The sequence below is a fragment of the Musca domestica genome, unplaced genomic scaffold, assembly GCF_030504385.1.
Source record: "Musca domestica strain aabys unplaced genomic scaffold, Musca_domestica.polishedcontigs.V.1.1 42, whole genome shotgun sequence".
Classification (NCBI taxonomy): domain Eukaryota; kingdom Metazoa; phylum Arthropoda; class Insecta; order Diptera; family Muscidae; genus Musca; species Musca domestica.
The window spans coordinates 5,105,060-5,132,945 of NW_026712329.1; the positions used below are offsets into that span (position 1 = coordinate 5,105,060).

The 27,886-nt window shown below is 34.3% G+C and overlaps 1 protein-coding gene across 2 annotated transcripts; it reads right to left on the reverse strand.

The window, feature by feature from the left end:
• Positions 1 to 27,147, reverse strand: LOC101898029 (serine/threonine-protein phosphatase 4 regulatory subunit 3). 2 transcript variants are annotated; one of them, XM_059127121.1, is made up of 11 exons: positions 27,046 to 27,147; positions 26,223 to 26,914; positions 7,151 to 7,964; positions 6,884 to 7,071; positions 4,792 to 5,712; positions 4,458 to 4,635; positions 4,144 to 4,399; positions 3,761 to 4,027; positions 3,559 to 3,686; positions 1,768 to 2,852; positions 1 to 1,120 (listed from the first exon to the last, which is right to left on the reverse strand). In XM_059127121.1, exons 3-11 carry the CDS (start codon positions 7,260 to 7,262, stop codon positions 1,025 to 1,027), a joined length of 3,231 nt encoding a protein of 1,076 aa, XP_058983104.1. In that variant the 5' UTR covers positions 7,263 to 7,964; positions 26,223 to 26,914; positions 27,046 to 27,147; the 3' UTR covers positions 1 to 1,024. The 2 variants fall into 2 exon arrangements, with proteins under 2 accessions (XP_058983104.1, XP_019893219.2); XM_020037660.2 differs by having other exon boundaries at positions 4,774 to 5,712.
• Positions 27,148 to 27,886: the final 739 nt, after the last annotated feature.

The window sequence follows — 27,886 nt, forward strand, 5'->3', positions numbered from 1 at the left end:
TTTTTGTTGTTTTGTTTTTTAATTATTTTTTTATTTTGTTTTTCTTTTTTCTGCTTTGTTATACTGAAATTTTACATTACTATAATTGTTGTAATTAATGTTTATCATCTCTTTCTTATTTTTAATTTTTATCTGATGATGATTCTTTTTCTTGTTATCATCATTTATTTGTTGTTTTTGTTTCTTTTTTGTTATAAATGTAGCCTGTGGCTAAAAAGTGATTCCTTTTTGTTTTTGTTTTAACTATAATTAATAATAATGGTAATTATTTTGTTGCAGTTTTCTTGTTTTTAATCAATTTATCTTTATATATGTATATATTATTTTATATTTAAAAAGTTTAAAAATGTTGTTGTGTTTGTTGTTGTTTGTTCTTGGGATTAGTAGTAATAATAGTTGTGGTTGCAGTATTTTTATTATTATTATTATTATTGTAAATGGATGAAGGCGCCGTCAATGCGACAGACGACGATGTGGCCGTATAGCCGGATGACGGTGAAGATAACACTGATGGTGACGACGTCATAGAGGCCGTAACAACAGGTGGTGACGAAGACATGGTTGCAAATGTTTTAATAATTGTCTCAGCAGCAGCGGCTGCAGCAGCTGCCACGGCAGCAGCACTTGTTGCAGCCGTAACTGAATGCTGGTTGTGGTGGTGTTGTTGATGGTGATTATGATGATTCTGGTGGTGCTGATGGTTGTTGTGTTGATGATGATTATGTAGGTGGTGGGGATGATGTTGTTGTTGTGTTAGAACATAGTTTGTTGGTTGGCCATGGTTATTGTTGGCAGCATGGGAATGCGTTGCCAAAAGCTGTTGTTGAAAATCTAAATTGGTTATAGTAGAAGAAGTATTGTGGGAGTGATTCTGGTGTTGATTCACAACAGAATGTTGCTGTATTTGATATTGTAGTTGTTGTTGGGATGAAAAAACTATATTTTGATTTGGGGTGTGTTGTTTCTGCTGCTGCTGCTGTTGTTTATGGACAGCATGATGCTGATGGTGCTTCTGGTAAAGTTGCTATGCCAAACGTGGTTTCTTTTGATGTGGTGAATCTTCCTCTTCATCCTCTTCGGCTTCGAATTCATCACCCGAATCACTACCATAATCAACAAGCTGGAAAGAAGAACAAAAGTAAAATGTAATTAAATATTTGTATGCAACTCACATCAAAATATTTGCAAATACAAATGTTGAGATATATTAAATTAAAAGATTTTTAGGAAGACCACGTGATGTTTTTACGAAAAAGATTATGCTGTATTCATATAGAGAAGGTAATAATGTCCACAAGTAGATACCAAGTTCTTAAAGAGGATGTTACAGAGACCAAAATATGTTCTCATTGGCGAAGAAATTGCAGTCTTGTCTTTTAAAAAGAAAGAATTTAATTTTTTATTTATTTTAGAGTCTTCGCATTAAAACGACACTAATTTTTAGAGACCACAAAGTCTTATATAAGAACACAATATTTTCTTATAAAGACCTTAATATAAGTGATACTCCAAGGTCTTCAACCATTGTGAAAACTCCAGGGACCTTTTCAAGAGACCAAGATGTCTTTGAGTAAGGCTTAATTTAAGTCCTGCTTATAAAGATAAAACCCTCCTAAGAATGAGCCTTAAAAAAACCTCAGAGACTAGAAAACCCATAAAGTTGACGCAACTTAAAGACTCCGTGATCGGTGATCTAGCCTAAATACAATTTCTTCCTGGCATTCCCAAAAAAATCACAAAACTCCCTACTCTAATCACTCCAATTACCTTCTTTAGAATGTTTTCGCCTGGTAATGTTGTTGTGGCTGTTGTCCCTTGAGTTGCTGCATTTGATGACGGCGCTGCCTCCTTGTTAGTTTCCGTTGTTGTGTTTGCCGCATTATTACAACTATTAAGTTTATTCGCTTCAACACTGGCCGCTACAGCAGCAACTGCGGCTGCTGCCACAGCAGCAACGGCTTCATTTGAGGCCATTGTCGATAGCAATTGTGTTGCGGCCGCAGCTGCAGCTTCTGTCAGAGCACTTGTTGATGGACCAGCCGTCGACGTTGGTGATGTGGATGCTGATGCGGACGATGATGTTGATAGCGATGCATTGACGGCACTAGATGAATTTGCCGATGTTGCTGATCTGTCGTCACTGCCACCAATTGTCGTTGCTGCACCACCACCCCCTCCTCCTCCTAACGCCGCCAATTCCTGCTGATGTTCAACTGCTGCCAATTGTTGTTGTAATTCCACGATATCACTTTGTTGTTGTGTCTGTTGCGCTTCCAAATGCGCTGCAGCTGCCGCCGCCGCAGCGGCTGCCGTTGATGTACTTGCTGCCGCTGCCGATACACCAGCAACTGCTGCTGCGGCTGCTGCCGCAACTAGTGTGTTATTCAGATTCAATTGTTGTTGTTGCTGTTGATAGCTATGCAATGAGTGAGACGACTGCTGTTGCTGCTGATGTTGTAAAGATAAATTTGCTGCTGTCGCTGCGGCGGCAGCACCCAAATGAGTGGCGGACGTTTGTTGTTCACTACTATTACAATTACTACTACTGGTAGTACTGCTGGAGCTGGAGGCGTTATTGCTGCTGCTAGTGGAGGGTGTTGTTTGTAGACCTGCATTATTGTCACCAATAGCACTACTGCTGACACCACCGCCACCAACTGTGGTTGAATGATTAGATGACGTCGCCGTTGCTGTACTATTCAAACTAATGGCAGATGTATTACCACTCAACATACTGTTACTGGTGCTGTGCTGCTGTTGTTGTTGCTGCTGCAGTTGTTGTGCATTCTGCGGCGGTGATTTTTGTTGCATTTGCTGTTGAGATGTTGGAGAACCATTTTTATCTGTAACAGCTAAAAAGAGACGAAAAAAATATATTAAAAAACTTGTTCAATTTTAAGACATAAGATATAGAGATAAGGACACACTTGTTTATCCAATTTACATAAATCCTCTAATATCAGGATGACTTGTCTTTTTTGTTAACAAAAGACCAATTAAAGCCTTATTTTTATAGAAGTTCATCTACATATATGAGTCCTTTAAAAAACCTGTAGGATATAATTCTACTGAACTCACGGTCTAAATATAAAATACATTTACATGGTCTTTCTTGAAATGCATTCCCCCATAAACAAACATTGGAACTTCTATATATGCTGGTGTAAAATATCATCGCACTACAGAAAACTTATACAATCAAACTTTCTTAGAAATATGGTCTTATAAAAATCCTTTAGAAAGCTTCTTCAAAATGTAAATCACTAAAAACGTGTTCAGCTTTGTTGATATAAAATTAAACCCACATTGTTTCTGGAAAATATCAAATTGAATTCTATGGGAATTGCGAAAGCTATGGGAAATGTTGTGAAAATAAAATAGATCTTCAGTGAGTTTTCTTCCTTGATTACCTATTTATTTCATCGTCGTTACAATATTTGATCATCTTAACAAAAACAACAAAATTTGTTTCTTAATCCTTTTGAATACAATTGGCTTATTTTTTCAAACTCAAAGATTATCATTCTATAATTTTTCAATACAATTTCAATTACTCACACTTCATGACGGAATTATACGGTTCCAAATCTTCCAGATCTTCTTCTTCATTAAACCACATTTCTTCTTCCTCCTCCATTTGTCTTTGATCACGACGAAAACGACCGCCACGAATAATTGGAATGCCACTGCATTAAAAAGACAAAACAAATTACAAATTGTAACATAATTCTCTAATAGTTTGCAAATAAGTTAAACTTACGTATCTAAACCCATCTTATCGCGATCTTTTATTCGCTCTTGATACTGATCGTAACGATTCTTTAGATATTTAAATGTCTGAACATATTCGATTTCGTCAAATATTTTGCTAAATGTTTCAACAAAATAAACACACAACGTTTTGATGTCTTCCAATTTGACAAATTCGAATAGTTCCAGTATAGCTGATTCGAGGAGATTATAACGACCATTGTTGCGTATAAAAGCATCGACGACCGGAGCAAATAGATTGCCCTTAACAATGTGTCTGGAATGAGAAGAAAAATATAGGTTATTATTCATATTATCATAAGTCCTAAGACAAATAAGAAACTTCCTTCTCATTTTATATAAAACCAAGTTCAAAGGGCTTCCAATACTTACCGATTATAGAATTCATCCTTTAATGCTACAATCTTTCTTAATAGCCTTAAGGCGCCTAATACAAGGAACGTATGAGAACTCTTCATCAAGACAAGAATTCTCTTGAGGAGATCTTTTTGGATGATAAAATTCTTGATGTGATAGGTATGATGTTCGACACAAAATGATAAAATATCTAAAACTATTCCCAATAATTGTGCTGTTTGATAATCTTCGTTTTGCGGGCGATCATCGATCGTGTTGAGCAACAAAGGTGCTAAGTAGAAAAAAAATGAAATTTATAGCAACTCCAGTCTCCAAAACAACCAACTTACCTATTAATGTCTGTATACTGTGTTTATAGAAGAAATTCAAGAAATCTCCCTTTTCCGTTAACATATTTTCCGGTTCCAAGAGAATTTTTATGATGCCCATTAATTGCACAGCAACACCTAATTCTGGTTCGGAATCATTCAACATTTGTTCAATGGCAATGTTTAATAACATACGGTCCTATGGATAATGCAGCAAAAAGGAAATTGAAAAAAATATAAAATTAGTAAATTCAATTTTATTTTGATTAGTTTCTTTTTTGCAGGGGAAAGTAGGGAGCTGAGGATGAGAATTGTACACACGCACGCTCAAACTTACCCCTTCATTACGACTCACTTGTTGCAGCGTATAATTACGCACTACCAACGGTGAAAATTCCACAATCGCCGTTAGTATATCTATTGATGCCGCCTTGGTTTTCTGGTCGTTCATTACCAGCGTGATTTCCAGTGCCTGCAGTATACCCAAACATGTCAATGTCTTGTAAAATGAATCTTTACCCTGCGGCTGAAGATTTTGGGCATAGTTACAGAACTCCTTCAGGAATAGAACAATGTCGCGACGCTTGGCATCGCTGGTATTTGGATCGGTAAGCATGGTAAACATGTCGACCAGAAAACGTTCGTCCTCTTGTATCAGTGTGACAATCTCGACTTTGTTAAAAAATATAAAACTAGATAAAGTATTTAACATATTATCCTCTACGAATACAGATGGCGTGGGCAATATAATATCCTGTATATACTGCACACGAAATGTCTGATGGATTTTCGCTAATAGATCCTGGTTCTTAATCGGTACGGCTTCGCGGAATTTAGCCCATTGCCTCAAATACTGACGATGTTTTTTCGGTTGTGTGGCACTCGGATCATATTCGAGACAGCCAACGACATCGAAAATAGTATCCTCGGCGAACATAATTTCGAAAAGTGCATTTTTATTTAATAGAAAAATATTCTTGAATATTTCGAATAAATGATGCAGACCCTCGGTGTTGTCCAAATCTTCGCACACATGAAATATGTTCAGCAATTTCTTTATGTAATTCTCCGATTCCAGGGCCATTGATAGTTTCTCTTTGCGCAATGGTGTGGTAAGACAATTTTGTATAACTTCGGAGATATCTTCGAGGCGGGCCAATTCACAGGGTGGCAATTCAATAGGCGGTGCTGTATCGGACATATCCTCGAAACGTTCATCTTCGGATTCTTCAACGATATCTTGGGTGATTTCAACGGAAGGATCTTTGCCTTGTACCTGCCAAATAAAACAAGCAAAAAGAAAAAAACAATAAACTAATTTTGATAACTTGATTAAGGTATAAATAAGAGAAATCAGTTATGCAGTATTATCACAAAAAGGAAGTTCGAAGTCGGGAAACTTTATCGTAGTGAATAGAAATGTATTTATTTTTCATAGTCGTTTCAAAATATATGTATGAAAACTGATCGAGGTATTTCAAAAAACATGTCCGCCTTTCGGGAAAAATAGCGGAATGTTCAGTAGATATATTGGCAGCTCATTCAAATTAGCGTTTTGAAGACATGCAGTTCAGAACCCAGATCCCAGATGAATGAAACTATATTTGGCGCCTCTAAATTAATCAAGAAGCCAAGTGTTCATCCTGCACCTTAATGAAAATCTCTTGCAATGGAATGTTGCTTATTTACCAAGCCCAATGAGGACACCATTCTGTCCAAGACACAAACCACTTGAATTTTGCGCTGGTGCATAAAGGGTACGTAATATATATACTCATACAAATTTAATTTTTTTGTGATTTTCTAATAAATAAATGTATTTTAATAAAGTATTGAAATAAAAATGTTGGTCTCGACCGAGACGAATAATCAAAGTAGGTTTGGCAGTAAATAAACTGCACGGAAAATGCTGCATTGAATTATATTCAATAGAATTTTTCAGATTTTCTAACCAAACTTGGGTTGGCCGTAAGACATTTGCTTGGGTATGAATTGCAGAAAATCTATAAGATACTCTTTTGAGGGGCGGCCCAAATAAAATATCTCGTTGAGTATTTTAAGGACACTATTGCAAACGTCCTGGTCCTTCAAACTCCATCACAACAAATTTTGTAACTAACTTCAGCTCATTGATGTCAACCCTGCTTATGGACAATTGCATCTTTATTAATATCACGAACGCCTGTCGACGAGCTCAAGTATGCAACCTTATTAAAAAAATGAAAATGTGACACAACAGTCAGAGAATCTTCCAATTTTTGAAACTTCATTCGTATTGAGATGTATTTGCACATGGTCGATATTGTGAGTATATTGAAAATTTATAAAAAAAAAGCCTGAACAATTTGATAAGATTCTTTTCTCCTACACTTTCTTACTCCCCACATAAAATTTCTAACACATATAAAGTACAAAGAAGTAAATCACATTTTGTTTAAACAACTTACCTGACATATTTTCTCCCATATTTCATCACATCCGGCCTTCTCCTGAAAACTTAGGGCCAAATCAAAATTATCACCTTCAGACCAAACAATCAAAGTGTCCTGTTGCTTTTGATAAGCGGTGTCGGGTTGTATTTTACTTTCCAAAAGTAAGCCACCATCGGATTCAGCGCGTACCAGCAACGAGATACCTTCAATGGGAGGATCAACAAAGCGAAAAAATTACAATAAAATAAAATGAGTGAATTAAAAGGAAAAATCGTAACTAACCTTTCAGTCTGTCAACATAATTTGATGAAACATGTCCAGTGCCACGATCATCCCATTGACGTTCTGCATTTAGAGCATATAATTTGACGCGTCGGCGGGTATCGGTAGTCATTTTGATATTTTGTTTTGTGTATTGTTTTAAGATTGTTTGTTATTATACAATTTTTTGTTGTATACAATTAATGATGATGTGGATAGTAAACTAATTTTTAATACAAAAAGTTCCTCTGCACTTCTACGTTTTCGTACGGTTTGATTCTGTGCCTGCTCAGTTTATATTCTGACGGCAAACAAAACGTTTGTGCTTGGCTATAAACGATCTTCTCTTTGGAACCAGAAAATCGTTAGTGGATTTTTTGTGGATGGGTAATTTTTTGTGTTGTCCAACCTAGCGTTCCAACGGGTGGCACACGTGTCAAGTTGTTTGAGATTTTCCGTGTAGCCACCAGAGACCTTAGTCTCCTCTTTCCAAGTTGCGAGAGAGCTCGGTGTTTGAGTTAACTTTGAAATCCACTAGATTTCTTCTTTCTTCTGAGTTATTGGCTAAGAACTTTGTTCCTTTGTTAAGTATATTTCTAAGTAGCAGTGACTTGTTTTAGAAATGTATTTGTTTAAAAAACTAACTCAACGATGATTTGTGGTATTGAATTCAAAATTCAATTGTTGAGATTTACTCATTTAAATATATTAAATTAAACATTTTCTTTTGTCTACAGAATTCAAAGTGGGAAAACAACACTTTTTCATTTTCTTTTCCCATTAAGCAATGAAAGTTGTAGACTGCATTTATTTGAAGGTTCTTTTTTTGCAAAAACTGTAAATAGAAAAATTGGAATATAAAAATTAGTACATTGGGAGATATAGGAATAAGGACAAAATTAACATTTAATTTAAATTTATGTATAACATTAGCGACTGAATGTGATGATATATATTGTCGATAAAAATCATATGTAAACTTTGTATTGGCCAGTTCGTTAATTGGGTATGGTTTGTTAAATTCGACGACGAATCAAGCCTTAAGGGGAAATTGGACGCCGCATTAATGAAATACCACAACATTTATGTAAAACGGTCATTAAAATTTATTTAGAAATAAATCGTATAAACTTTACTTCACTAATTCAATCATTGGATTTTTTCTACCCCATGGTTCCACAAATATGAAACTTCTTGCCAGTCAAGTCCTTTATCAAGCTTTGTTGGGTTCCTGCCCACAATAAAATCTCTGGCAAAGAATTAACAGGGGAACTGGCAAGATGTGGCTCCGAGTCAACTGATCTAAAGACTGAGAGCTCGATGAAGACACCCTTGTGACGATACTGACTATTGTATGCTTTGTCAAGACGAGGAGGAAATTGTGATAGACAAGTTTTTTTTAAGGAAAAAAGCATATGCATATAATGGAAGATAAAAAAAATATCCGCACTTTGCCCTTTTAATATTTTGTAAAAATTGTAATTTTTAGCAAAGAAAATTCATGATTTTCGCACAATCATCACAAAACTGTACAATAAAAAGCGAAAAAACAGTGAGAGGGAGGCTGGCTTACTTTTGCCCTCGCCAACTCACAATAAGAAGAATAAACAAAAGAAAACAACATCAATAACAACAATGAAAAGCCCCCCAAAAATATTTGTATTACAAACAACCACACAAAAATTCGCACACACATAGATACATACATACATACAAAAAATCGCACCGCACTCTATGAATGAAATTGTGAAAGCTAAGCACAGCGTATCGTCGAAAATACAAATAACAACAAAACGACGCAACAATCGCAAAAAAAAAATACACACGCTAGTAACGTAAATTTTTCAATGTTGGTTGGTTGGTTGGCTGTTTGTAGCTTAGGCAATAAAATATGAAAAGCCGCCAAAGGCGACAAGCTATCTCATGGGAGTCGCAAACAAACGTACACACACTTACAGATACTCAAATGTCAACAAAATTGGTTAGACTTGTGTGTGTGGTATATTTATTTGTAAAAAGGACTCATTTGTAATTACAAATATATATTGAACAAGTAAAAAGATAGAGTGGACCGATGTTGTCTATTTTCACACCTGACCTAGCACTGACCCGAATATTAGGATTTGCTAAGTTGGAACAAAATCGGATTTCTGTGCAAAAAATATATTTTTTGAAAATTTCGACTTTTTGTGGGGGAGGTACCAGAAATAGTGGACCGATATATTCCATCTTAGCACCAGACCTTGGGTTAATAAATATATTGGAATGTGCGAAATTTGAAGTCAATCGGATTCTTACAGCACATTTTATAAGAGTTATAATTATTCAAAATTTTGACCCATTGTGGGGGAGGTACTTGATGGAGCGTACCGATATTGTCCACTTTCGCACCAGACCTGGCACTGACGCAAATATTATTAGTTGCAAAGTTGGAGCAAAATCGGACCGATATATTCCATCTTAACACCAGACCTTGGGTTTATAAATATATTGGAATGTGTGAAATTTGAAGTCAATCGGATTCTTATTTGAACCATTTTGACCCATTGTGGGGGAGGTACTTGATGGAGTGAAGCGATATTGTCAATTTTCGCACCTGACCTAGCACTAATGCAAATAGTAGGATTTGCAAAGTTGGAGCAAAATTGGATCATCCTTTCACTTTCTGTGCAATATAATATTTTCTTTGAATATTTCGACATTTTGTGGGGGAGGTACCAGAAAGAGTGGACCGATATTGCCCATCTCCGAACTCGATCTAAGTTTGACAAAAATGTTACGATGTACCAAGTTTAGACCAAATCGGATACTCTCTTCGAAAGGTATCGTGCGCACCAGCCAGGCAGACAAACAAAATGATCGTGTTTACTTGCCAAAGAGGTCAGCTGAAAATGGGCACCTTCGGTTGGCCACCAGAACTCAATGGGCCAAAATACCGCAGAGCAACATTCGGGACGTGTGACGGTTTCATTGGCCGTTTGAAGGCCATAATTCGTGCCAAAGTTGACCAATTCGAACTAATCTAAACTTATTCTAAAATTTGATGCTATTCCCCACAGTTTTTGCTTTCATTCAATAAAATTTAAAAAAAGTTTTTATCTCACCCTTTATATGAAAGTATTCATTTAACTCTTTTATTGTTTGGTTCAAAATACATGTTTTTCGCTTACATACGGACTGTGCGAGAATCCTTAATTTTATATAATACCAGCAAGTGCCCGCAACACTTCGACAGCGAAAAGTCCTCCTCAAAATTGTAGATTCGCTACAACAGTTCGTGTTCGAAATGCACATTTTTTTCATTTTGACAAGATTTTTTATTCAAACTTCATACCTTTTGCTAAATATTCAGACTTTCAAGTTTTTATGTATTATTCAAGTTTTCCCCCTTTTCGGAAAAAAAAAATAGGAAAATGTTTGCCTTTTACACAAAAAGTCTTCAAAATCTTTCATTTTGAATTTTACAGAGGAGGGATATTAGTCATACCATTACACAATGGACCCACATCCAACGTTTCTGTCCTAAACTATTTCAACGTCTTCATATGCACCGCATAAAGTAACAGTGACATCGATATTTAGAATTTCATCTATATTCTAACTCTAAATGGCAATTTATGTTGCATTCACCCATCCTAATTTAGTAACTTATTGTAAAGGGTGTTTTTTAAGCTAGTAGAACTTTAAAATGTAAAAAGTAACACAAAAAATAAATTTTAATGAAACTTTTTGTATTTGTTTCAGTATACTCTGACAAATCATCTTGAATAGACGCACGCTTGAACAACGCTACGAAATTATTCAAATTTACTCTGAAAATCAGGCTCTAGAGCAGTTGGCAAATAACCCGTTGTTTTATCGCAAAATTGTGTTCAGCGATGAGGCGCATTTTTAGCTTAACGGGTTTGTTAATAAGCAAAATCGCCGCATATGGAGTGAGACCAGACTCCATTACATCCAGAAAAATGCACCGTATGGTGCGGTTTTCACGCTGGTGGTATCATCGAACCTTATTTCTTCAAAAATGAGGCCGGAGCTCGCGTTACGGTCAATAGAGATCGTTACCGCACCATGATCAATGATTTTTTGTTTAAAAATATGAATGACATTGATCCAGGAGAGATGTGGCTTCAACAGGATTGGGCTACGTGCCATACGGTGAGCACGCAACCATCGATTTATTGAAATCAAAATTTGGCGATAATTTGATTTCGAGAAGTGGACCTGTCAATTGGCCTCCAAGGTCGTGCGATTTGACACCTCTCGATTATTTCCTGTGGGGCTACGTGAAGTCACTGGTTTATGCTGATAAACCAGCAACAATTGACGTCTTGCTTGCAATGCTGGCCTCATTGTTCGTGTTATTCTTGACATAGGGCCAGCAGTGCTCGAAAATGTGGCCAAAAACTGGACGTCCAGAATGCACTTCGTCAAGAACAGCCGCGGTGCCCATATGCCCGAAATCATTTTCAAATGTTAATGTCACGTATTGATCTGTCGAATAAAAAAATTGATTAAAATATAAAATATATTCCAAACACTATCTGTTCTTCTAATACCAAATTGTACCAAATATAGTTCTATAATATTATATAGCACTTTTCGTGAAACATTTCCAAAACCCAATTCATCCGTTCACACTAAAACAAAGTTTTCCAATTTGAGTACCATTTAGACAGTTCGCGCAAATTTTTCACTACCCCTTTACCAAATATTAAACACAGTTTCAATGAATACTTTTCGTACAATAATGGTACACATTTCCGAAACCACATCCATATGTACAGGCTGCACATGAACAGCGACCCTAATAGAAAATTTCATACTCCAAACACTATCTGTTCTTCTAATACCAAATTGTACCAAATATAGTTCTATAGTACTATATAGTTCTTTTCGTGAAACATTTCCAAAACCCAATATAAAATTTCAGCTTCATCCGTTCACACTAAACCAAAGTTTTCCAATTTGAGTACCATTTAGACAATTCGCGCAAATTTCAGTGCTTTTAGCTATATCCGTTCACATAATATTAAATGGCACCATTTTAGAAGTATAGTACCATTAAAGAACTATTCGTAACCCTAAATTTTGAATTTCCAAATACTCCATTCTAAATACTCTTCTAGCCCATTCTGTTTGTTCAATACAAAGTATTAAATTTTTAGTACTCTCTCGTATCATTGTTATGTAATTAACTACACCAACTCGATAAAATTGTTAATAAACAATAATACTAAGCAAACTCGTTTGGATGAAACAAATCACAGTTCTGATTGCTCACTTCAATTCATGAGTTCAAACGCTCATGTCTGATTGTGAGTGAAATGATTCACACGGCGTGTCCGATTCGATCCGGAAACTATATTTTCATGCAGATCAAACCAAACGACTGCATTAACAAACATCATGTAAAAAATCGAGAATCATTGAATTATTTATACTTGTTGCAGTCCTCTGGAACGAACACAATTAGTCCCTCTCGACGATATTAAAATAACATATTGTCTATAATTCACAATGAGTGATAAACAAATACTGATTTATTTCTTTGTTGGTCATTTTGAAATGTATGTCCGTTTTGAAGTTTAAAAAAGCTACTACCATTAATGTATTTATTCATTCGTTTGTTAATTGAAATATTTTATAAATAAAGCCAGTAAAAAATTACAGAATTCCGCCAACCAACGGCGGATTGCAATTGCAGAATTCTAACTCCGACCCAATAAAAAAGGCGTTAAAATCAATTTTTTGTGTTACTGTTCTACACGCGCCAAACTTGATTTCAATATGCCTACTTACCATCCTCTATCTAACTACTTTCTTTACACTCAACAATTCAAAATATTTACAAATAACGTTGCCTTCTCATTCGTTGGTCCATTGTCTCTGTGTTTTACCCCATTCGAAGCTGACAGGCTTGTTGTTTGCGTAAGAGATTCACACAAATACACACAAAATAGCCGAGGAAGAAACGTATGCCAAAAACTTCAAGTGTTTACAAACAAACCCGATAATAATGAAAATAAAAAGAATGCAAAGAAAATAAAAGAAAAACGTAATTTAATTGTGTTATATGACGAATGAAACGCCAAGTTGACAATGAGTCAACTATTGGAAAGTTGTGACAATTTGTATTTGCAAAGAAAAAACATGTAATTTCTTTTAATTAGGCGGCAAAGAGCGACAATGTGTTGAATTATTTCTAAAGGGCATATTATGTTACTAAAAATTAAACATTATGGTCAAAATTTGTGTTAGAAATGTTCTACAAAAACAAACGGGTGAAACATATATATCAAAGTTTAGGCTACATCCGAAACGATTTGGTCCAAACTTGGTTGGCTTTATACATTTCCGCACTTTATCATATCAACAACCTAATAGATCAAACGTAGCATGGTTGGTGGAACATTCACATGAAAGCCAAGGGAAATTTATTTTAGGTGCTACAACCAAGTCTGAATCGATCTCGACGAAATTTGGCAAATGTATCTTCTGGCTGTAATTGATATATTGTTCAGCATATCATTTTTTGGCTTTTGGGAACTTCAGTTATATCTGAAGCGATTTTCACCACATTTTGCATGTTTGCTTCTATATTTGGCAGTATGAGTCGAAAATAATCCTATTCTGATATAATACATTTGGTGTACAATTAACTTGAAATGGACGAGTATATAGATGAGAACTATATTGAAATATAAACCGATATCCACAAAAGTTGACAGGGTATTTTTATATCTGATATCTCGTACCAAAGAAAATGGTAGTCCATAAGATATGTACGTAATTATAGCTTACACTCCAGCCTTTCCACAATGATACAATGTGTGCTATTATCTTTCTTGGATCCAGTGTAAATTAGTAGCCGGCCTTTGCTAAAGTTAAATCGCGTCACCTATACTATGTTTGCAAAACAATTTGTACTGGTATACAATTTATTCGATAATGTTAAATACAATTTTATATCAATGGCATTTAATTCATTTTTCTATTGTCCCCTCCCTCATAATACCGTAAATTGTATGACAAATTTATTGACAACTGATAACTTTGTATTGCTAATCAATTTTGACATATATTAGAATTGCATGCGGGATATTCCGATGTGCGATGTTTCTTTAGAATAGAGAGAGAAAGGAGGGGGAGAAACTATTTGCTGTTGTCATATGTGTCATCTACATATATAATCGCGTGACAAACTGATGACGATTTTCTAAATTCCAATTTGATGTGTAGCTAGTTATCTTTAATAACATCATGTAATTCGTTTCACCCTATGTAATTAGTAAACAAGTAACGCATGATTTCTTCACCTTCCATAGCGTACAACAATACGAAAGAGCAAAATGTGAGAATAAGAAATCCATTACAACAATTAACAATTGGCAAAAAGCAAATCAAACCAAAACCAGTTTAACCGGCAATGAAATCTACAAATTATCAATAGAAACAACAGCAACAACTTCAAATCAGCGCTATCATTGTCGAATGTGCAGAAAAATGTGTGTAGGTCGGTGGTAGCTATACGGAAAAATGAAATAAAAACAAACACACTTATATACCTACCAAGAACAGTACAGATAAGAACATGAAAAGGCAGTACTAGCAATAATATAACAAGAACAAAAAATACGAAAAAATAATCAAAATAAATCGACAAAAATAAACTTGAAATAATTGTGTGACCGAGAAAGAGAGATATTAGAGGCGCGAGTGCTGCTCTTTGCCATCACTCCCACCACGCGACACCACACCACCAGTGTGACCAGATCTAAAATAGTGTTGCAGCTAAAACAGCATAAAAGTAATGCTAAAAAATGCCAAACAAAAAATTAAAATGCCAAAAAATAACGCTAAATATAAATATGTTTTTAGACCCTGCAACACTATGTGTTGGGGGTATTATAAGTTTGATTGGGCCAAAAATGATGTAACACATCGAATTTTTGGCTTCCCACATAGGAAAGTATATATTGATCTTCCAATCTCGCTAAGCTGAGCCGAACTAGCTATGTTAATTTGCAATCACGCTACAGGTCACAATTATAAGCCAATCGACGCGGAATTTAGCATGGGGCTAGAGCTTAGGACTGAGCAGAACTGGTCATCGGATAATATTGAGCGGATGAAATAGACCATGAGTTTTGTTAAAAAAAAAAACAATTTTTACATTAAACCGCGAATATTTTTAATCCCGGTTGAAATTACAAATAGACGAAAAGTTAAATTCTGACCGTTACGTAAATGATGAAATAATTTTGACAAATCTTGTCAATTCAGAATGCCCTCTTGACAGGAAAGAAAAAAATCTAGACAAAAACGCATGAAAAAGATCTCAATAAAGATGTGGATATTGATTTTGTAATATTTTCTTTTATTTTTCCATTTTGTCACATTTTTGTCGCATGTGATATTTCCATTTTGACTTACAATATTGAATTTTACATTTTGTAATATTTTTACTCCTTACAACAATATAGACTTAAAATATTATATACGGGGCACATTTATGGCCCGATCCTCACGAAATGTTGGATGGATGTGGGGTTAGTGTTAGAATAGAAGCCTGATGTTTTTGGAGATGATTGCAAAATATTCAGGGGTTCAAATGGACCAAAAACTGAAAGTTTTCTAACACGGATGGAGGTGGGGTTAGTGCCAGAATAGAAGCCTGTTGTTTTTGGAGATGATGGCAAAATATTCAGGGATTCAAATGGACCAAAAATTGAAAGTTGTCTTACACGTCATAATTATCGTCCGATCATTAGGAAACTTTAAGTGGGAGTTCAGTATCGGCCCTGCCAAGCATTCTGGATGGTAAATAGTAATTTCGTTCAAAATGTTCATCTAATATTAATTTTTTTAGATTAAAGAAAAATTGGATTTATAAGAAACTACTAAAATATAAGAAAATTTTTGGACAAAATGCTAAAAAATGCTAAACTATCAATTTGAAAAAGCTAAGAAAAATGCTAAATTTTGCTGTTAAATACAAAAAATAAATGCTAAATTTAGCTGCAAAAATGGCCACACTGCACACCACCTCTTTTGAGAGTGTTGGAGTTGCAAACGAACATGTACGTGAATATGTGATGTATGTTGGTATTTCCAAACCCAATCCAAAATCGTACGAGACAAATGTTTGTTGACTTTTACCCAAACAGCAGAATGAGTGTACATACAAAAAAAAAAACAAACAATGAATACAAAACAAAGCAAAATAAAAGAATCATGTGTATTTTATATTTTATAAATGCCGCCGCCGTCACAATTATCACCACATTTATCGTTAGAGAAGAGTAGAGAAGCCTGAAAACGTCAACTTTTGATGTATACGATAATAGCTGTATATGTGTATGTGGGAAAACTATCAGATAATTTATTCCGTTTTAGCAAAAAAAAATTGTTCTGCGAGAAAAAAAATCACTATCCACTTATTTGAATGTCTTGCGAATTACTTGGCGTCATAATAAAGGCATGCACAGTGTTCTATAGGTAAGATACGGCAAACTCAAATTTGTCCAAATTTTGAAAAGTAGTAAAGAAAGCGCCTACTAATAACCTATTAATTTGTAGCAGTACTATTGGTAACAAGTATACGTTTATTTTTAGAATTTGTGTAAAGTAATTCATAGCAACTATGGCCGTTGTCCCAGCTCGATTTATTTTGATCATAAACGTTTAGTTCATGTTGAAGATACAAAGCTTCGAATGAGTTAGTAGCCGTTTTTTAACAAATGCTAAACTTATCTTCAAGGAGAGTAATTTTTGTATTTATATTTATAGTCATGTTAAAATAATGAATATACCAACTACGGCCAGTATATACAGATCAAATTATTTGCAGTTGTCGATTTGAGTTGCAATTTTGCAATTGCACCTCGATTGATTATAGCTTCCATGTATAATTTCATCCGATCTGAACAAATAACATTGGTTAAAACATATGCATATTTGAAATCGGAATTCCAAAGGTTGGGTGAGAACATCTTCTATGAAAATTGCATCGAACGATTCGACTCCTTCTCTAATTTTTCGAACAGAAGTAACTGGGGAGCTCCCCCACGCAAAACACTCCTGCTCCCAAGCATTTCTCACTCCCGATTAAAAAGCAGCAACATTAAGACTAACTATTGTCCGGTGGACATCCAACATGGAGAGTTTTTGCCCTGTCCCAATCTCTAACCAAACTCCATATATATTGGTCTGAAATTGTGCCCTATAGAGCCGACTACAATATCAGGTAAAAATCAGTTTTTGGTCCATTTTACCCCTTTAATATTTTGCAAACATCTCCAAAAACATTAGTCTTCTATCTTATGTTTAAAATATTGTTTGCCCAATCTTACAAAAATGCAAAAAAAAAAAATCGACGACGTTTAGATAACATGAATTTTGCATTCGGACTCCAAGACTTCAAAATATTATTATATCCGGTATAATAAAATATATAATAGAAAAAGGTTAAGTTCTTTTTACACCAAGATAGACCACTGTATCGGCCTGCCAGCCAGCTGTTGAAACTTCAAACATGCTTGTGCCAGCTTAAACATGGTTGTCTCTGACATTCATGGTACGATGACGTAAAAATATCTGCCAGGGGATGTTATTTTTTCTTGCTCTTTTGGTTTTTCGAATATTTTTCAACATATACACACATACATTGGCAAATTTAACTAGCAATGCATGTGACAATGCAAAAAAAACAGGAATCTAAAAAATTGGAAAATTGTAAACAGTAAACAAGCAATACAGTATTATAAGATTTATTTATCAAGAAATATGTATTTGTCACGTCATCAAGTTAATTTTGCATTTTAGTCGCCGTAAATAATAACCTGGATCTTATATTTTAAGAAATGCTATGTAATTCTTAGTTGTTCTTTTATTCTTTACACGGATATTTTTATCAGTTTTTCACCAGTAAAGTTCAGTACAAGCCCCGCACAAACCCTAACAGTCAACACTCTCAAAAGAAAAAAATACCAACAAATTCAACAATAATGCCAGTATGATAACATTTTTTTCTGAGTAACCATAATACATTATGAGAGAACGATAGAGGATAAAAAAGAATTCGTTCTCATAATAAAATTCTCCCGTATATCAGATACAAAACATTTTGTCAACGGAAAACTGACGATATGTCTTGGCAACTTGGCGAATATATGTAGGTATGTACAAGGTAAATAATTTGGGAGGGAGGAGGTTGCTGTGACGTCGCAGCAGTTGGTACGAGGTGAAAAGAAAACCTCACAAATATCAGACACTCATGCACGTTTTTTGCGTCTGTTTTGCTGTGACGATAACAAAAAAGAAAACAATTTGTTAGTTATGTTTGTAAATAAAAACAAAAATAAATAGAAACTGTGAGTAATGTAAAATGAAAAAATTAATGGGAACTACAGAAAACATACAAAATCGATTAGATTAAAAATTGTATAAGAACAATAAGGCGGTATCACAATTCCATTATATATACAGCATTACGATTTTCCATGTTTTATATGTGAATCATAATTAGATGCAGGAACCTCACCTGAATTTAAAATTAAACAAGTAAAAAAGTTAACTTCGTTTGGGTCAATATGTTTATTATGTCCTGCACTATGTGAAAACCACATTATTGGCCCAATCGGCTTTTCCTCAAAACTCTTAAAATGTAAAAGTTTTGTTATATTAGAGGCCTATAATGAATATTATATATTATAATGAATATTATATATTAAAGTACTGCGAAACAAAAATGTTAAATTACAGCTGACTTTGTTGGAAAGTTGGAGCCAAAGCATTTAAAATTCCCAAAACTGAAAAGGATACACATTGAATATTTTTTTAAAGTACCCACCATGACAAAATTGAATGGTCAAATCGATAATGGCAACCCTTTTTATTTTGCATCCAATAATTTTCAAATTAACGCAAGCCGAGAGGCAAATTTTTTGTAAAATGAAATAATAAAACCTTCTGACGTTTTCTCGTAGATTGAATGGAACATTTTTTCGTGTTTACATACTGATCAGCTTTCTTTATCGGTAAAAGTAAACTGTTAATTTTCTTTTTTCTACGATTCATATTATGCTCTCGATCTATAATTTTTTGTTATATTTATTATTTTATAGTTTTAGAAGAGAGAATTTCGAACCATATTTTTTGTGATAGGAAGCGCAAGCTTTGCGTACATTTCGTAAGGAGGAAAGTTTTATTTCTAATATCGAAATTTGGATGTTGTCAATTTAATTTAGAGGTTACATCGTATAATTTTGCCATGATATCCAATGGAAATTGTTAAATTTCAGCTCATTTGGTTGAAAATTGGGGCCGCCATATTCAATTTTCAATACCGAATATCACTGGAGTGCTAGAATTTCATGCATTTCGTTCTTGAAAATTGCAATCTCTATCATGACTACAGACTTATGTTTATGGCACTGATGCAGAACGACGACCAAGTGGAGAAATTTCACTGCAACTATCCTTCATTTAAACCACAAAGTCATATATTAAAGTGTAAACTTTTGTTACTTTAAGTCGAAGATCGTTCCAAACCTGGCAGGCAGACAATTCGTAATACATTGAAACCGGTGTCGATGTCGATCTGGACATCACAACTCTACTAGACGGAACCTGCAAAGCCTGTTGAAAATCTCTTTTTGAACGCTAGCATTAGTAACCGCTATCTCTCTATATATGAAAGGAAATAAAGATTATACTCATGCATTTCGAGGACTCACTCAGCAAAGATGCAATGTCGCTGAGTGAGTCTCCTCGAAATGCATGAGTATCATCTGTAATTCCATTGAAAAATTATTTCACCATTAACACGTCAGGGGCTATGTCAGCTAAATTACTGCATCTGGGGCTCGGAAGACTCAAGAGTTATAATAGAACAGCCTCTCCATCCTTGACGTGTGGCGATTTGTTGCGGTTTATTGTGGTACTTATCTTTTGAATATGAGTTTACATTAAAAGTTACGCTGAGTGGATTATACTATGAAGAGAAAATTATTGTATTTTCTTAGTTGAATGTAATTGAACGGTACTACGATTACATAGAACAAGACGGCGCTACGAGCAGTACAAGAAACGAGACCGTTTCTTTTTAAGGAGAAAAAAGTTCTGACATGTAAAGGATATGGTCAACGTCAAAAGGTCACCATCAATTATTTTTGTGCCTAAAATTTTTTGTGTGAATTCCGATATAATGCAAGATAAAATAATCTACAAAATATTGTTTTCGGATAGCTTTTACACCCTGAGAAATTGTGTGAATGAATTCACATAAATTTTGATAAGAATGGCGTAAATATTGAATGAGTAAATATTTGATTACTCATTACAACGAGAAGCTCATTCGCGAATTAGTTGCACGAATGCCCAACTTCCAAATTGAGTAAAGCAACCTCTTTACACACACACACTTAACTAATTCATGCATACAGTTATATACAGTTTTCCCTCCGAAAATGTGTAATTGTGATGGGGAGAGGTTTTTGCTGTGCTTGTATCATTTAACCGAAGAAAAAAGTAAAGAAAGAAAGGTGTAACGTCAATTACATTAAATACAAAGTAAAACAGATCGGGCATCACTCAATATAATAGCCAAAGCTTTCGGTATACCCATACCCATAAGAACATTTGCCACATTCAACAACACCTCATTGTCATTATATGTATCTGTTTGTGTGTATCTCTCATCTCTTTTCGTTGACCAACATTTACTCACCCGGCAGTTAAAATAATCGTCAGAATATGATGGAATTGTTTTGGCGTAACCATTCCGTTTTTTTAGGAAGTTAGTTTAACAAAAACAAAATGTTGCATGATGTAGTGTACGCCATCAACTAATGACGGTCAAAACAAAAATGAGCAAGGGCAGTAGCATTAAGACCAAAACATAATTTAATGACGATATGAAGACAGTGAAATAATTAAAATGAGTTACTTTTCCGGCAATGTGTAAAAAATTGAATAAAATGGGGACTAACGACTAAAGGGTATCATCCTTCAGCACTATTTATATTTTGTAGAGCTCCCGTAACAAAAAAAAAATGTTTTTATTGGGAATTTATGGACCAGTTTACCAGCTATGTAACTTATTAGAATGTGTACCATGGCTTTAGAGCAGTTATTATTTAGTTTCAGAGGAAACTAGTATATGGGAGGTATATCCAATTCTCAATCGATTTTCACCAGGAGACATTATTACCTCTCATACCAAATAACATTGCTATAGAGTGTATGATATCACTTCAAGGGTAATTGCATTAAAAATATATATTTTGTGGCCGAATTGAAAAATTCGGTTGAATGTGACAAAATCTATCCAATTTGCGCTGATATTATATCGGTTGAAGATATATATGTATGTTAGCTATATCCAAATCTGAATCCTCCCTCCGAACTTGTGTAAAGTTGTCATACGCATAACCATGTCCACTAAATGTTTGTTGTGCGTTTTAGATGGAGAGAATGCAAAGTAATTATTTTCATAGAATGAACATAACATGCCATTTTGATGCTTTGTTTTCGTATTGAAAATGTAGTAGATATAAGGGCCAGTGTTTTCAGGTTTATAACTCCACACTGTTTGAACCGTCTGCATTTCGGGCCGGCAGGTAGTGTGATGATCTACAACTGCTATATCAAAAAATGTTGTCCCGTAAAAGCCCATTTCATTTTGCCATAGGAAAGCAATTTTGAACTTAGTCATTGACACTTGTTATCGTCTTAATTCATTTGCTGATGTCGATTTGCAGATTATGTGAAACGTGTTTCGAGTATCAAACTCTAATGATCGTAAACATTTTGTATAAACAGTTTGTGTTTTATATAAAAGAAACAGGTTATTTTTCGATACCATGGGGATATATGTCGTTTATTAGCAAAATTCAACATGTATATTTATTGTTTATAGTATGTGTGTTTGTTGAGTAGAATCTCATCATAGTGATTTGTTATTGTTTGCGTTGCCCTGTTAATGGGATCGTACGTAGATATTTGATGTTGTTAATGTTTTCTCCAAATTCTTGTTTTGGATATTGCTACCGGTGTCTATGTTTTGCATATCGAAAAGCTAAATTTAAAACACATTTACCAGTTTCTGCGGTTAAAAATTATTAATTTTACGAATATTTTCTCATTTTATATTTATCCCAATTCCGTGAGTTTCCTTAAGTATAAAGAGGAAACATGGACATAGGAATGCAAAGCAAAATTCAGGCCGCCTAAGAAAATAAGCAATCCTTTGTTGACCTATTCGCTGCGACTCTGCCATACGCTACCACTATAAGCCATATGCATTTTTGGTAAAATCTAGCTTAGAACGCTGATTAATCCAATCACCTCCACGGTACATTAGATACCACTTTCAGTTATATACATTTGCATTGAAGAGATTAGCAGACAAAGATTTGTGTGAGTGATTTTACAAGATATGGGTTGACCAAGTTACTAGTTACATTGACCCACCTGTAGCCATGTCAAATTTGCGTACAGAATGTTATGGAATCGAACGGTCACAGGAAATAAAATTCCGGCAATATTAATAATGAGTGTTTTTAGAAAAACTTTAAGATCTGCTGGGCCGAACTTGTAAACTTGAACTTATGTAAAAAAAACGTTTCAAATAAATGTATCTGGTTCCATTTTAATATGCAAATACAAGTAAGATCGATTGAAGAAAGCAGTTAAAGTTTTAAAATAGAATAAAGTGGTTGGAGCAGTTAAATGGGCCCAATAAGAAAGCAGAAACAAATTTCTACTTCAATTATTGTTATCTATTGCAAGTCTTATGTACAAAGTTCAAAATACCGGGGAAAATGTGGCTATGATCATTAAATTACCGAATATCGGTAGGTATCGTTATATGGAAATCTTTGACCAATATGAACAATGTTTTGACACCGGTTGTAAAATTATGAACTACAAATCCCGATTTTGAAATAAATCCGACAAATCCGAAAATGTGGCATAAATCGTCAACATCGTCAAAAATTAAGGTTCTTAGTTTAATTTTTGACGATGTTGACGATATAGATAACAATCTTGACGATATAGATAACAATTTTCCAAAGCAAGCAGAAGTTTAATCCCAAAGATACCGAATATCGGGAGGTACCATTATATTGGAGCTATATGAAATCAAGCACATATGTATACAATGATCTACCACAGGTAAACGGTAAAACAATCCCAATTCAAAAATCATGAACAAACTTAGCTAAAATTATCAAAATACCAAATATCGGGGAGCCATTATAGGCGCTGTTGAAAAATATGAATCTATACATACAATACTCTGTCACCGGTACAAGAACGCATTATATTATTTCAAAGCCCTATTTTTAATAATATGGACTGTGTCGAGATTTCAACATCGTAACGGACATCGTTAAATCGACTTATGCTGATCATAATTGTATATACTTTATGGGGTCTACGAAGAATATTTAGAGGTGTGGAAAACTGAATGACAAATTTAACATATTCTCCTTTCTACGGAAATCATTGATTTCGGACTAATCCACATTCCAATTTCGAAGGTACAATACCAACTAAGTCTGCTGGAGAAGGAAAGCCCGAATTCGTTAAGACTAAAAGTTTATGTGTGAGCTGGCGCCACTAATCTTGCTCAATAGGTCAATAACCAAGACATGTTTTAAAGTTTAAGATTGTCAGGCAAAGTTTTGAGGGACTTACTTACGTTTCATTTTCTTAAAACGGACGCAAAATAACAAGAAATGTCCATATCAATTGTCTCCATTTCACTTCCCCTTTAAGAAGGACCTAAGATTATCTGTTATTTACTGTTAGATAGAGAGATAGAGAAAGAGATCTATACATATTAAGAAATTCTAAAACTATTATTGGCCATTTACACATTCTAATAAACCCATTTTCAATCCCATTCCACATGCTAGTCAATATCTCCAATCATATTATACCTAGCTCATTTGCTAAGCCGGACCAGTTGAAAAATAATTGCAATACAGATGACACTCTTATAAATTTAGCAAAACTTCTTGCTGATTTATATTTGATCTTGATTTTCAATTTATTCCTCGGCTTGGGAAATTGCGCCGAAATAAATGAAAGTTTTAATTATTATTTAAAAACGTATTTTCGAGTTTTCTACTTATCTGTACTTATCTCTATCTCTTATACCCTTGTCATTTTTCTCCTATATTTAAAGTATCAAAATATTCAGAAAACTGTAAAGCAAACCATTATCTTCCGAAATAAATTAAGACACATTGGTAACTTTTTGTCATCTTTTTCAGTTTTTCATTTCGTAATTACACCTTTTGGCATTCTTCTGCTTCATTTTCACTTAGATACACACGATTTTTTCTTTTTTTTTTTTTTTTTTTTTTTTGACCTCTGCAATAATAAACGTTCACAAAAAAATACAAAATATTTAAACTCATGAGGTTCAATTTCTCCCACGGAACAATTTTCATGGTATTAACGAGCTACCGATTGTAGAAATTTCATGTTTTTTCGCCGATTTTGTTTGTCCATTGACCCACAAAAAAAAAACAAAACTATGAATACCACACACACACAGAAAATAGTGCAATAAAGAAAATACACACATTGACATCATTATCATTGTTTGCCGCTGTTGCCACTACCACCGACGCCGCCGCCACCAACAGTTTACAAGAAGGTAAAACGACGCGCTGCACGTATCATCGCATGGCGGCGTATCAACGCATCAAACATTCAAGGCTACTGATTATTATTGCAATAATAAATTAACGACGTCATGCATGTTTCGTTGTTAAATCATAATAATGACGACGACAGCAGCAGTTGGCGTCGTTGAATGAACTCTTTGTTCTTATTTTTAGAAGGGTTAAGAGGGGTTGAAGTTGGCCAGCCAGTCACTTGGATTGATTATGCAAATTTTAATTTTACATCAAACAAAATATTTATGTTTTGCAAAAACACAAATACAAGAACACACACACATATGGATATTACACGAAGTAAAACAGCAGCCCACAAAATATACGAACTCTGTTGGTGGCTAGTAAGCGAGTCAGTGAGCCAGACAACCAGCCAGCGAGCGAGCAAATTCCATAAAGTTGGAAAGCAAGACGAAGAATTGTTTAAAAATAATGGATACACACACAAATACGAAAAAGCGTGCAAAACGCAGATAAGACAAAACAAAATCAAAATGCAATACAAATGCCATGGTGGGCAAAAATATGCACACAGAGGAAAAACAAATAACAAAAGTTTTAAATTCACCACTGTTGGCTGGCGGCGCGCATGAAGACCGACGACCAACCCACCAAAAGAAAGCTAATAGGAAAATAAAAACAAAACTTGTAGAAATTATTTACTTCTTTTTTCTTTGAAAGAAGTGACTGATGACGCTTAACATTACAGATATTACACTTTTTCCTGTTTTCATTTTCCACAACAAACACTATTTACTTTACATAAAATAATCCTAATTATTTTTTTTTATCTTGGACAATGACATATTCATCCATTCTTTTTTGCATAAACGACGACGACAACGATGATGACGACGAAACACACGAAAATCTACACAATAAAACAGAGTTGGTATTTTGGCACATAAAGCCGTCGTCGTTGTCCAACACGTACAGCAGCAGCACACAACAGCAAAAAAAAAGATGGATAGATGGATGGATGAATAACAGCTAGCTGCTGATGGGACGTGTATACAGCAGGGTCGGTGGTACATTGACGTCGTTTTAATTTTCTAAACATTCATGAACGCCACCACCACCGCCAATCGCTGCTCCATTGTACAATAAACACACGCACACACACTCACTGACGGATAGTTACTAGCGCGTACAAAAACAAGGGAAAAATGAACAATCATTCGAAGAAAAAAATACACAACTTACACACACACTCATGCAGCCACACAAAACGCAGCAAATAAAATTAAAAAAAAAATATGAACAAAATATGCCGAAAAGTACATTGCGAATGAAGGCCAAAGACAATTGTTATGGTTTGCTTAATAGAAACCAAAAAAATCACAAAAAATATAATTTTTTCTCCTTAAAAAAAAAAAAACAATAATTATACATACATTTTTGTTAACACGATCTCTCCACCGGCAGCGGGGTTACATCCGTTTTTGTATGGATAATTGCAATATATTCTTTTTCATATATGTATGTATTATTACAAAATTGCAAATATATTCTTCAATATGCGGCATAGGGTTATAATTTAAAAGATTTTTATTTGTCGCACCACTTTTTTGATTAAAACACTCGTGTAAAACACACAAACACACTCATTTATTTCCACTGATGGCTGCTACTTGAAAACTCAGAAAACACTATCATTGTGTTCCTTCTTCCTACTGGTGGCTCGCGTTCACTCACTACTTTACAATCTGTATTATTTTTTTCAATTACTTTTTATGTAGCTGCTTCTTTGCTTTAGTTTTTTCCTTTTGGCTGTTTCGATGTCTGCACCTTTTTTCCTTGTGTGTGACTTTTTCGTTGGCAAATTAAAGCTCCGAATCAATGAAATTTTTAGAAAATTTCTTTGATTTACGTTTTCGCATTATTTAGTGTATAATTTTTTGAAACATTTCTATTAATTTTTGGGGTTTTATTAAGGAAATTCTTCAAATGAAATCCTACGTTTTATTTAACACACACCGATTCCGACTGTCCTATAACAACGACGAGTAGCCACAAAACATTCGTCATTCTACCGATGCCGCCATATTGAAAATGTTCAACGAACAGGGTTGTTTCACTTTGTAAGCTGAAAGAAAAGAGTAGTAAAGAACAATACACAATGTAATTAGACGAATTAAACTACAACGGGTTAAAAACTGGATAATAATGGAAAATATTTATTTTAATATTATATTGATTACTTTAAAATAACCTTACTTTGAAATTAGTAACACATTGTAATGAAAACAAAAACAAACAAATCAACTTAGTATATTCGTTGCAACACTGTAAAAGTTCTTTCGGCAAGAGTGTTGCCACACTTGGATTGGAAATTGTAAATGATTGTTTGTAAGGGATGTTCACACAAACAGCTGACTGCGTTAATGTGTCAATCATATGTTCACACAGCTATGATATATTAAAAAATAGAATATTTTCCTAGCATTTCATCCCTGAATAGCAAATTTGGTTTTTTATAAAAACAACAATAATGGAATTAGAACTGACTATTTTGCAATAACAAATTTTTTTTAACAAATTTGCTATAACAAAATTCACCTTAGAAATTTCCAAATTAAAAATTATCTCCTCGAAAATATATCCACATAGGTAGAAACACATATAAATCAGATAAAAAAAACCAAGGCGGAATCAGAGATTAACGACACATTAAGGCTCTGTAGATCGATCCCAAAAATTTTTAAATGTATCTTCACAAAATATGTCTACTAATGACTTCAAGCTTCTTATTTACTTCCACCTTTAAGGCAGTCAAAAAAGCCTTTTTTCTTTCACCCATGATAGAAGAATATAGGTAGATGCATCAACGCTTGTGAACATTGATATGTCAAAAAATTTTAAATGTCTTTTCAAATATAAGTAGATTTTTATATGTTTTCTTTTACGATGCATTCGGATTTTATTATAATACGCGGCAACAATTTTTGCAAATTTATATAATTTTTCAATCAACATTTTCAATACCAAAGTTGGTTTGACAGTTACCTTAAGCTCCTTGTGCACTTGCGCCCATGGTAGAATTAAGAAGGCAAATTCA